This window comes from Mus caroli, chromosome X, assembly GCF_900094665.2.
Source record: "Mus caroli chromosome X, CAROLI_EIJ_v1.1, whole genome shotgun sequence".
NCBI lineage: Eukaryota > Metazoa > Chordata > Mammalia > Rodentia > Muridae > Mus > Mus caroli.
In genome coordinates, this window is record NC_034589.1 from 113,230,864 (window position 1) to 113,244,303 (window position 13,440).

Genomic DNA, 13,440 nt, shown 5'->3' on the forward strand with positions numbered 1-13,440 from the left:
GACTAATTTTTTCTAGGTATAATTATTTTATAACTGTTCTAGTTTTATAGTAATTACTTAGCTATTTAGTGCATTGACACAATTATTAGGATATTTTTAAGATTTATACTTAATAAATTATAATAAGAAAAACAGTACTTATAATTGTATTTTTGCTTAATTTTTAAAGTGTGACCTAAATTTCTATTTCTACTAAGATATTTTATTGTCAATAGGAGGAATTATGATTTTTAGTATCACTTAACAGAAAAATAGTTTTCTCCTAGCCAATCCCTTCACCCAAAAAGGCTTCTAAAATCATAAATTCTTGCTCAGGTATAGTCTATAGTTCCTTATAAAAGAAAGTTAAAACCATTCTCAACTTTACAAATCCAGAAATGTCTATGGCTTTATTGTTTAGAAGAAATGTACTGTGAATTACCCTGGACATGAAGGACAGTAGCTAGAAATCCTGATGATCTTAGTGAGATGAAACTTCACTATTATAAGGTAAAATCCTTATGGTATTTTAAAATATATATTCTGGAATATCTGGAAAAATATCTAATTTTGCTTTAGGACTTGCTTTATGATAATATAAATGTGCCAAAAATATAAGCTGCTTTCTAATGTAATTTGCATTAGATAATTAAGCAAAAACACGACCTTTAGACACTTTGGACCTATCTCCTATAAGCAAATTATTTTCACTTTTATCTTATATTTGTCATACATTTCAATCTTCTCTTAAACAGTTTCTTTTTTGTTGTTGTTTTTGTTTTTCAAGAGAGGGTTTCTCTGTGTAGCCCTGGCTGTACTGGAGCTCACTCTGTAAACTAGGCTGGTCTTGAACTCAGAAATCTGTCTATCTTTGCCTCCCAAGTGCTGGGATTAAAGGCATGTGCCACCACTGCCCGGCAACATTTTCTTTATTAATACAAAATAAACATAACTGTACTGCTAAATAGCAAGTGTTTTCATCTTTACAAAACTCCCCATTTTGTGTATGGATATTAGTAAACTGTCAATGGAACTATTATCCTAGCAATTTCTTTCTTACTTCTCAGTAGTGAAAAGAAAAGGTTGCTATAAATTTACCATACTTGCCCTTCTATTATCAGTAAATAACACAAAAGAAAAAAATATGTATTCTGCAGAAAGGCTTCAATTAGATTGGAGGTATGGAGATTGCTCACAGGACAATATGTTACTGAAGAAAGGCCAGGTAGAACATTAATCACTGTTTCCAGGCCTCCTCACTCTTTTAAAATTTTATTTATTTATTTTCCAAATGATGCCTCCCATCCTTGCCCCCCCCCATCAAGGTTTTCCATACTACCCCTTCCCCTTTGCCTCTGAGAGGCTGCTCCCCACCCCATCCCACTTACCCACATTCCCCCGCCCCCACCTCACATCCCTCCCCTCCACCCTCTACCTGAGCCACCAATTATCCTTAAGATTTGTCAGTCCTCTCCCACTGAGGCCAGGCATATGTCCTCTGCTACATATGTGCCAGGGGCCATGGAACAGGCCATGTATGCTCTTTGGTTGTTGGCTTAATCTCTGGTAGCTCCCAGAGGTTCAGGTTAGTTGGTACTATTGTTCCAATATTGTTGCCATCTCCTTCAGCTACTTTAATCCTTTCCTAACTCTTCCACAGGGGTACCTGATCTCAGTTCAATGATTTGTTGTAAATATCTACATTTGTCTCAGTCAGCTGCTGGTAGTACCTCTCAGAGGACAGCCATGCTAAGCTCCTGTCTGTAAACACAACATGGGTTTGGTGACTGCCCACAGGATGGATCACAAGTTGAGCCAGTACCTGGATGGCCTTTCCTTCAGTCTCTACTACATATTTATCCCTGAATTTCATTTTGACAGGAACAAAGCTAGGTCAAAAAATTTGAAGGTTGTTTGGTGACCCCATCTCTCTACTGGGGCCTGGTCTGTCTACTGGAGCTCTCTCTTCAGGTTATCTCTCTCCATTTTTGGGCATTTTGGCTAATGTCATTTCCATTGAGTCCTTCTTTCTTTTATACTGCCATAAAAGAGTATACATTTTTGGAGCAGGAACAAAGAATTAACAGGAAAATAATTGCCATTCTTGACTTACACCTGCAACTATGAAGAGCAAAGAAAGCAGCATTGGGAGGTTTTCAGAAGATATTTCAGGCTCAAGTATAGAGTTTCACTATATATTAAAGATAACATAATATAGAATAGAGAGAGAATATGAGCTCAAAATTCTGAAACAATCCTGGAGAAGGAGGAATTTTTCCAAAGTATACTTACATTAATATACCAGAAGAGAAATTTAAAAATTAGCAATTTGATATTATTTACTAATTATTAAAGTAAACTAGTTGAAAAATCTAAAGCATTAATAAGAGATATGTAGGGAAGTGAAAATGAGACATTTCCTCCTGATATAGGAACCAAAGTTGTAGGAATACAAATCTATGTGTTATCTATCTATCTATCTATTTATCTATCTATCTATCTATCTATCTATCTGTCTGTCTGTCTGTCTGTCTGTCTGTCTGTCTATCTATCTATCTATCTATATGTGATTAGCATGTTTTTCTTATTACATGTTTAGTTGTATAATTCAAAATTAATCATTTTTATGACTTGTTTCAAAATTTTGGAAATGTGTTTTATACACATTGTGTGCTCACTATTTTTTTTCAAAGAAGAGAATATATTAGTCAGTAGTAACAGAAAGAAACAGAAGGTATAAAATTATTGTGGTGCGATAATATGTCTCAGCAGGTGTAGTCACTTGACCCTAAGTATTCTGACAAATGAAGATTAATCCTTGGGCTCTGCATAGTCAGAAAATCTCCTAATATTTGTCCTCTGACATTCAGCCATGTGTCTTCGCATATGTACACTTGCACACACACATACACACACACACACACACACACGCCAAATAAATAAATAGATACGTAGGCATATAACTAAATAAATACGTAATTATTCTATAAATGACACAAAGACTTAAAATCATTAATAAAAGAACCCTTGCAATTTAAGAATCTAAACTAAATTGTCATCTACAGGCCACTAGATGGTGCACTCTGCAACTTTGTTGATTAAATATTTTCCCAAACTTTTCAAAATTTCTCAAATGTCTCATTCATAGATGCTATTTTGAAATTATTCTCTCTCTCTCTCTTTTTTTCTTTTTCGAGACGGGCTTTTTCTGTGTAGCCCTGGCTGTCCTGGAACTCACTTTGTAGACATGCTGGCCTTGAACTCAGAAATTCACCTGCCTCTGCCTCCTGAGTGCTGGGATTAAAGGTGTGTGCCACCTTGCACTGATAGAAAATTTAAATATATTCTATCAAATTTTACATACTTCTGCATAATATCTACACACCAAATTGGTTACTTTTTTGTTTGAAGAACTTGACTTGTGGAAACATCTACAAACCTTTTTCTCCGAAGATATAGATAATGAATCTAAATATGAATGTGTATTAGTCACACTTACAACTAAGAGAAAATGTATTCCTTTTAAACCTTAAATATAAATATAGTTTACTATAAAAATTTGACTCTATCTCAGCACATTACTGTGTTATATTTAACAATTGATCCTGGGGCTTCCATACATATTAACTTAATATAATGCTTCTCAGAAGCCCATTTAAGTACATTAAGCAGTAACTCTTATAACCGATAACTTATACTGATCATATAACAGCATAACAATAATCATAATACTACATGATTTCAAATATTATTTTACCGATACTCCGTTATTATATTTAATAGCTAGTCACACAGTTCTTTGATTGACAACAGTACAAACTTGCATAATGCTGTGTACAACATTTAAAGTTCAACATCTGATAAATTACAAGAAAATTATGGGATGCTATATGTTTCTTTGCTATGTTATTGTAGATCAGAGTTAAATTTACTGCTTAACAATAAAATTAAAATATAGGAATTATAGTTTCAATGACTCATTTTCTAATGTTTTACAATTTTATTTAATATAAAATGAAATTATAATGTGTTTTGACTGTGGAAGATTAATTTGAATAATTGGGAATAAAGGTCACATGTGAGTGTTTGAGGGTATATCACAAAATATTTTCTTCATATATACAATTATTGAGAATCCATGTAGAACTCTAAATATTAAATCAGAAGCAGAAAATAATTAAATTGTCCTCTTGAATCTCAAGTGTGTTTAAATTTTAACTAATAAAAACAACTGCTGTGTTTTTGATGCAAGAGACCTCATATTTTAAATATAAATATATTATGTACTTAATATAGCATAATTCACTTACATTGTGATATATATTATTCTATTCAATCAAATAGAAATAACTCAAGGTTTATGACTGTTCAAAGTCACAATGATTTCAAACTTATATAGAATAGTAGTTTGGATTTAGCAGCTTGACTTTCAAAGAAAAATGAAATATTTCTAGGCTGCATGTCCTTAAGTTGTCAAGACAATAATGATAAAACTGTTAAAACTAGTACTCCAAATGGCAGAGAAGCACCTGAAAAAATGTTCAACATCCTTAATCATCAGGGAAATGCAAATCAAAACAACCCTGAGATTCCACCTCACACCAGTCAGAATGGCTAAGATCAAAAATTCAGGTGACAGCAGATGCTGGCGAGGATGTGGAGAAAGAGGAACACTCCTCCATTGTTGGTGGGATTGCAAGCTTGAACAACCACTCTGGAAATCAGTCTGGCGGTTCCTCAGAAAATTGGACATAGTAATACCTCTCCTGGGCATATATCCAGAAGATGTCCCAACCGGTAAGAAGGACACATGTTCCACTATGTTCATAGCAGCCCTATTTATAATAGCCAGAATCTGGAAAGAACCCAGATGTCCCTCAACAGAGGAATGGATACAGAAAATGTGGTACATTTACACAATGGAGTACTACTCAGCTATTAAAAAGAATGAATTTATGAAATTCCTAGCCAAATGGATGGACCTAGAGGGCATCATCTTGAGTGAGGTAACACAATCACAAAGGAACTCACACAATATGTATTCACTGATAAGTGGATATTAGCCCAAAACTTAGGATCCCCAAGATATAAGATACAATTTGCTAAACGCATGAAACTCAAGAAGAATGAAGACCAAAATGTGGACACTGTGCCCCTTCTTAGAATTGGGAACAAAACACCCATGGANGGAGTTACAGAGACAAAGNTTGGAGNTGNGANGAAAGGATGGACCATCTAGAGACTGCCGTATCCAGGGATCCATCCCATAATCAGCNTCCAAACGCTGACACCATTGCATACACTAGCAAGATTTTGCTGAAAGGACCCAGATATAGCTGTCTCTTGTGAGGCTATGCCGGGGCCTANCAAACACAGNAGTGGATGCTCACAGTCAGCTATTGGATGGATCACAGGGCCCCCAATGGAGGAGCTAGATAAAGTACCCAAGGAGCTAAAGGGGTCTGCAACCCTATAGGTGGAACAACAATATGAACTAACTAGTATCCTCCAGAGCTCATGTTTCTAGTTGCATGTGTATCAGAAGATGGCCTAGTCGGCCATCATTGGGAAGAGAGTCCCCTTGGTCATGCAAACTTTATATGCCTCAGTACGGGGGAACGTCAGGGCCAAGAAGTGGGAGTGGGTGGGTAGGGGAGTGGGGGAGAGTGTATGGGGGACTTTTGACACAGCATTGGAAATGTAAATGAAGAAAATACCTAATTGAAAAAAAGGAAAAGAAAAATGAAAAAAAAAAAAAACAAAAAACTAAAAAACAAAATCACAAACAAACAAAAAAGAAATAAGAAGAGGACAAAGCATGGCATTAATCAGGTTTAATGGTGTGATCTTAATGCAATTTTTAACACAAGATACTTTCAAAACTAACTTGATTATTGTCACATGACCACACATACATGTATATAAGTACACAACATAATATTTTTATTAGCCCAAACATAGAATACACAGAATATCATATTGTTTGATTTAGGTAAAAAGAATGAAAACACGGATAACGATTATGCTTATATCTTTGAATCTCTTTCATTTTCCTATTATTTCTCTATTGTCATTTTCATTTGGGAACAACTGTCATTTTTAAGTGAGTCATACAAGAATCAATTTCTTTTAATCACAGTCCCAAAGAGTCATTTCCTAATCAAATAAATAATTTCATTAAGGTACCATGAATCAAAAGATACTGAAAGATGTTACATTTTCATTAGTTGTTTTAATGAGAGAGTATAGTATTTTTTTTTCTAAATTAGAAGAGACCTACACAAGATATATTATAGTATGCTTTAAGGAAGACATTTCAGAGGTGGTATTTTTTCCTTTCAAATTGAAATTCTATATGAATACTAAAACCCCCAAATTATTATTATTATTATTATTATTATTATTATTATTATTATTATTATATTGTCTTTATTTACATTTCAAATGTTATCCCCTTTCCTAATTTCACCTCTGAAACCCCCATCTCTTTCCCCTCCTCCTGCTCATGAACCCACACATTTCTGCTTCCTGTTCCTGGCAGTCCTCTATACTAGGACATATAACATTCACAGGACCAAGGGCTCTTCTCCAATTGATGGCCGACTAGGCCGTCCTCTGCTATATATGCAGCTTGAGCCATGAGTACCACCATGTGTTTTCTTTGGTTCGTGGTTTAGTCCCTAGGAGTTCTGGAGACACTGGTTAATTCATATTGTTTTTCCTCCTATGGGGCTGCTCCTTGGGTACTTTCTCTAGCTCCTTCATTGGGGATCCTGTGCTCCATCTAATGGATGGCTGTGAGCATCCACTTGTGTATTTATCAGGTATTACAATTATACATATAACAATATTTCCTTCTAAAAATACAATAATTTATTGACAAAGATAATTCCTTTACTAGTCATTGAGATTTATTCATTATCGTTTGTATTGAATTTTGACTACAAAGTCTAAATCATGAATTCAGTCATAGTGTCATTGTTATCAACTGTGTACAAGTTCAGGAAGTGGGTATTATTGATACAAATGGGCAACTGTAAGTAAAAGTAAACTAATATAAATGAGACATACACAGAAACATGTTCTTTCTTATTCAAAGGTATATATTGGTTATTATAATGGATAGGATACTTCATTTTTCTCTAGATGAATTTTTTTCTAGATGAATTTTTAAAATATAATTATTTGTGAATATTGTAGCAAAGGTTTATAACTCTAGAGCTTTGGTAAAGTCTATAGAGGAAAACTGTAAACATCAAAAATCTTTGGTCCTTTCATATGCATGAGAGGAAAAATAATAGAATTGGGAATTAACTTTCTTTTTTGTTGTTTTGTTTGTTTTTTGTGTTTTATTAATTATTTTATTTATATCCCAAATGCAGCCCCTCTTCCCAGTATGCCTAGAAGAGATATTCCCCCAATTCCCCTTCCCCTTCAATTCTGAGAGGTTAGAAATACTCCACTGTCTCCAACCTCAGGCAAACACACACTCTAGGGAAACAAGTTTCACAGGATTAGGTACTTCCACTCCTATTAAGGACAAAACAAAGAGCTCTCTGCTATATTTGTGCCATGGGCTTCCAAAGAACCCATGTATGCTCTTTAGTTGGTGGCTCAGTCTCTGGGAGCTCCAAGATGTCCTGGTTAGTTGAGACTGTTGGTATTCCTACATGGTTTCCATCCTTGTCAATTTCTTCAAAGCTTGTCTACACTATTCCATAAGGGTCACCAACCTCCATATCAAGATTGTCTGTTCCTCTTTTTCCACATCCTCAACAGTGTCTGCTGTCACCTGAGTCTTTGATCTTAGCCATTATAACTGGTGTGAGGTGTAATCTCAGGGTTGTTTTGATTTACATTTCCCTGATGACTAAGAATGTTGAATATTTCTTTAAGTGCTTCTCAGCCATTCGATATTCTGATATTCCACAGTTGAAAATTCTTTGTTTAGCTCTGTACCCTATTTTTAATAGGGTTATTTGGTTCTCTGGAATCTAACTTCTTGAGCTCTTTGTATATATTGGATATTAGCCCTCTATTGAATATAGGGTTGGTAAAGATCGTTACCCAATCTGTTGATTGTTTTTGTCCCATTGACAGTGTCCTTTCCCTTACCGAAGCCTTGCAATTTTATGGGGTCCCATTGTTAATTTTGATCTTAGAGCATAAACTATTGGCATTCTGTTTAGGAAATTTTTCCCAGTGCCCATGTACTGGAAGCTCTTCCCTACTTTCATTTCTATTAGTTTCAGTGTATCTGGTTTTATGTGGAGGTTATTGATCTCCTTGGACTTGAGCTTTGTAAAAGGAGATAAGAATGGCTCAATTTGCAGCTGGTAGGATAGCAAGCTGGTACAATCACTTGGAAATCAGTTTGGTGGTTCCTCAGAAAATTGAACATAGTGCTACCTGAGGACCAAGCTATACCACTCCTGGGCATATACCCAGAAGATGCGTCAGCATTTAATAAGAATACATGCTCCACTATATACATAGCAGCCTTATTTATAATACCCAGAAGTTGGAAAGAAACCAGATGTCCTTCAACAGAGAATGGGTACAGAAAATATGGTACATTTTCAAAATGTAGTATTACTCAGTTATTAAAAACAATGAATTCATGAAGTTCTTAGGCAAATGGATGGAGCTAGAAAATATCCTGAGTGAGGTAACCCAAACACAAAAGACTGCACATGGCATGCACTCACTAATACGTGGATATTATCCCAGAAGTTCTGAATACCCAAAATACAATTCACAGACCACATGAAGCTCAAGAAGAAGGAAGACCACAGTGTAGATACTTTGGTCCTTCTTAAAAGGGTATCAAAATTCCCATGGAAGGAGATACAGAGGCAAAGATGGGAGCAGAAATTGAAGGAAAGGCCATCCAGTGACTGCCCCACCTGGGGATCCATCCCATATACAGTTAACAAATAATGCTGAGATCCACCTTATAACAATCAGAATGGGTAAGATTAAAAACTCAATGCTGCTGAGGGAGTCAACTTCTTTGACTGGTTGTACATTCACATAATGTGGAGAGAAAGTGTGCTTTGTATTTGCTTGAAATATACCTCTATATTAAAACATTACTAAATAAAATAATCTGGCAATGCACTTTCAAATAGTCTTGTTTTCAATATTTTATACATTTTTATGTAGGAATAAGTTTAATAAAGATATGAAGATAGACGACATAAGCAGTTTTCATTTTGAAACACAAAACAACAGTTCCAGGTGCTAATATATCTATAATTTAAAATCTGATGATTTGCAGATATTAATAACCTAATTTCAATGTGCTATAACTCAGTGTTTAAGTATGTACTTAGCATGACCTTTTCTTAACTAAGATTCCTTTGATATATTTGAGTATTAACAAGACTTTGGAACTTTGGAATGTGAAAACTTACCTTTGATTTCCATTCCTCTTAATGGATAATCTCATTACCCCAGATTCCATTATCCCATTAATATCTCTTTAGATATTCTAAAATTTAAAATCTATAATCCATATATACTTTCATTTAAATTTATTTACTTGTAATTAATCAGACTCTTTTGTGTATGTGTACATTTTAATTATCCACTCATCAGATGATGAAAAACTTAACTGATTTCATTTCAAAGATACAGTAAATGAACATAAAAAATTAAGAATTTCTATAGTAGGAAATAGAAATCCTCAAGCTCATGTGTGGTGTAACTGGGTCATTGGCCGTTCGATTTCTAGATTTTTTGAGAATTCTTCATAGGGGCTGTACCAGTTTATGTTTCCATCAATAGTGGATTAGTGTTCCTCTATCCATGTGATTGCCAGTACTTTTTGTTTTCATTCTGACTGCAGTGAGGTGGAATCTTAAAATAGTTGTAAGCTACATTTCCCAGTTGGCTAACATTAGAAATTGCTTTTTAAAAACATTTATTAGCTAATTTTATTTTGTCTTCTTAGAAGTTTGTTCCGTTCCATAGACAAAGTTTGTAATTGGATTGTTGTTTTCATTTATATATTCTAGATATCCAATATTTAGTTGATATATAGCTGAAAAGCTTTTTTAAAAAAATTATATTTTCCCATATGAATAGTCTAACTTAGATGAGCACATACTTGATTATTATTTGTGCAATAACCATAAATAGCATCTGTCATTTCATGTTCCTTTTTATATTAGGAAATATAATTGATTGGTGTGTACTGCTCTTATATCTGAAACACTGTTAAACTCAGTATTTGTGTAAGAGCTTTTATTTTACCTTTTATATATCCTTTTGTGTTTCAGATAGATAATTACAAGACAAATAGTTTGTTTTATTTCTAAATTTCAAAAACTCTTTCATTTGTATTTTTGCCATGATTCATTGAGTATGAACACTAAAAATGAATATTTGCATTTTGCTGAAACATAAAATATAGTTTTTCCCTTTTTAATATAGTAATATTTAATTTTATATTCCTCCAAGGTGATAGAATAAAACGTTCATATTCTTTATGCAGTGTTAGTTTTTCCTGCGGGTATATTCTGATTTTGAGTAATTTTATTTATTTAATTTTTATGTGTATGACTATTTTGTCGGCATGTATTTTATTTATGACATTCTTACGTAGTCCCTATGGATGTCAGATGAGGGTATTGAATTCTGTAAAAGTAACTTTTATTTTCCAGATGTAATTTTTATCTCAGAGACTTACTGTTGAATAAGCTTGCACTTTCTCACACCTTCTATCTCTTTCTGAACTCAGATTAGAGGTTCAACTCATATGTTCTGTGCAAAATTCCTCTCCATGCTTACTGATTCAAAATATCTTTTGATGTCTGACTGAATTGTTTTGCTTAGCTTCTGGCAGTCTGTTCTATTATTCTGGATTATTCTCATTTTCTTGCTCATTCTGCCTTCACTTGCAACCTGTCTCTATCCATCCGTCTTAGTAAAACTACCATACACACACCACTACCACTATCCCTTTCCTCACTCTTGCTGCTCTCCCCCTGCCCCTTTCGTTCATCCTTTTTATAGATATTTTATTCTTTTTAAATTTTTTATTTGTTTATTTTACACTCCATATTTTATTCCTGCCCCCCCACTTCCACCCTCCTACTGTTCTGCATCCCATAACTCCTCACCACTCCCTGTCTCTACATGAATGACCCCACCCTCCAACCCACCTGACTTCTAAATTCCCTGGGGCCTCCAGGCTCTTGAGTGTTAGGTGCCTCATCTCTGAATGAACATAGACCCAGAAGTCCTCTACTGTATGTGCGTTAGTGGCCTCATATCATCTGGTGTATGCTGCCTGTTCGGTGGTCCAGGGTTTGAGAGATCTAGGGGGTCCAGATTAATTGAGAGTGCTGTTCCTCTACAGGGTTGCCCATCTCTTCAGCTTCTTTCAGTCTTTCCCTAATTCAACAACTCGGGTCAGCTGCTTTTGTCCAGTCTTCCTACCCCTCCTGTTCTGCCCCCTCCCCCCCGGACCTTTCTCCATCTCATACCTCCTCTCACCACCACCCCCTGTCTTCAAGAGGATGTTACCAACACACCACCCAGATCTCCCCACTCCCTTGGACTTCAAGACTCTAGGAGGTTAGGTGCATCTTCTCTAACAGATGCCAGACTAGGCAGTCATATGCTGTATGTGTCCTGGGCCTCATTTCACCTGGTGTATGCTGCCTGGTTGGTAGCTCAGTGTTTTATTAGGTCTCAGAGGTTTTGGTTAGTTGAGATTGCTGGTTTTCCCATGGGGCCGCACTCCTCCTCAGCTTCTTTTAGCTTTTCCCAAATTCAATCACAGTGGTCCGAGCTTCCTTTTATAAGGATGTTCCCACACCCTAACCCCCACCTGACCAGACCTCTATGAGATTCAGATTTTAGCTACTATGGCTGCTATAGGGTAGATACTGAATTAATGCTTGTTGTTTGATAAAATTTCAGTTAATCTCTCTCTAAATTACGATTTCTAAATTTGTGAATATAACTAATGTTATATAACCAATAATAAACAACAAAACTGTCCTAAATATAGAACACAGCTGAAAATAAACCACTCATACAAATGGAACCATTTTCTATTTTAGGTTGCATTCCGCGCTGGAAATAGCAACTTCAACAATGTCAATTTTTGAAAAAGAAAATCTCTAAGACAGCTTCACACAGCAGTAAAAAATGTACAAGCATAAAGTATTTTAAGATAATTTAAGTGCTAAATACAGAGAGAATGCCTGAGGTAGGTATGCCTCTAGGGGAATTTAATAACTTTTAAAGGAAATCTCAGACCCTATCTCATGCAGTTTTAATACAAACCTTTGATAATTCAAGACTTCATAGATCACTTAGGCACTATGTTCTTCTTTGTTGCTTGGAGAATTCTAACAGCTTCATAGATAACTATAGTTTGAGATGTGGTAAATATGAAATTTTACCTGTAATATTCATTTTACTTATCTACACTAACTGAAATTAAATATGTAAAAAGTATTCCATGAGAAAACTTAATTATGCCTCCTAATAGAAAAGGTGCTGTTACACTGTTTCAATGCCACAACTATTGAATGTATCTGTGATGTGATCTCTATTTCCTTTTGTATAATCTAGTTTCTTAGGGAGATAAGATAACTATATTTATCTTGGCAGTCACTTCCTAACAAGACTGGTAAATGAACCAATAAATCACTAACTAGCCTTGGCAGAACTTTGTACGTGATGGTGAGAAACATTGTTGATCCTTCATTTTTGTTTTTATACATAGAATAATCTTCTTGCATACAATACATCTGACACTGGTAGAAAATTGCAATAAATGAATTGAAAAAATACCAACAGTTAATTGCAGTAGCATGTCCACATTATATTCAAATGAATATTGAATACACAGAGATCAATCTAAGCTTCATAAGGAGATATATAATGGACCATGTAAAAACACATAACATTTTAGTAGCTAATGAAACTGTAGATTTTAGAATTCTATCAGGAAAAGTACAAAGGCATTTGACTAACAGTAAAATAAGTACAAATACTACAGTTCACAAGTACAGCTCTGCAGAGGAATTTTAATCCAGCAATATGGCTGCTCTGGTCAGGAATCACATTGAAAGTCCTACATCTGTATGGTGTGATCCAGCTGGAATATAGATGCATCCATAGTACACAACTTTATTCCCTGGGTTAAATATAGACACATCCTTAGTAAGCACCTTACAACCCAAACAGTGACAGTAAACTTAGTTTATAAAAAGGAAGTACCCATGTTTTAAAGTGATGTCTAATTTAGAGGCAGACAAAGTGATGGATCAGAAAAAGATTTGGCAGAATGAGTCAGGCTAGGATATGCAAAACATTCATGAGTACAGACAGGAAAGAGAAGTGACTTAGGAGAGCAGCATACAGGGAGAGAGAGAGACAGAGAGAGAGAGAGAGAGAGAGAGAGAGAGAGAGAGAGAGAGAGAGAGAGAGAGAGAGAGA

At 35.0% G+C, this 13,440-nt stretch overlaps 1 protein-coding gene across 4 annotated transcripts in view; it reads left to right on the forward strand.

The window, feature by feature from the left end:
• LOC110286667 (protocadherin-11 X-linked) overlaps nucleotides 1–13,440 on the forward strand; it is a 549,700-nt gene that overhangs the window by 289,328 nt on the left and 246,932 nt on the right. The window contains exon 6 of one of the 4 annotated variants that reach the window (XR_003835691.1): nucleotides 12,054–12,202. The exons of 2 other annotated variants lie outside the window; for them this stretch is intronic. Coding sequence is in view for 1 of the 2 variants with exons in the window: in XM_029473158.1 (XP_029329018.1) it covers nucleotides 12,054–12,101 (48 nt within the window). In the remaining variant the exon portion in view is untranslated. Of the gene's footprint in view, nucleotides 1–12,053; nucleotides 12,233–13,440 lie in introns of those variants that run through there. One more of the 4 variants, XM_029473158.1, reaches the window with a different exon arrangement.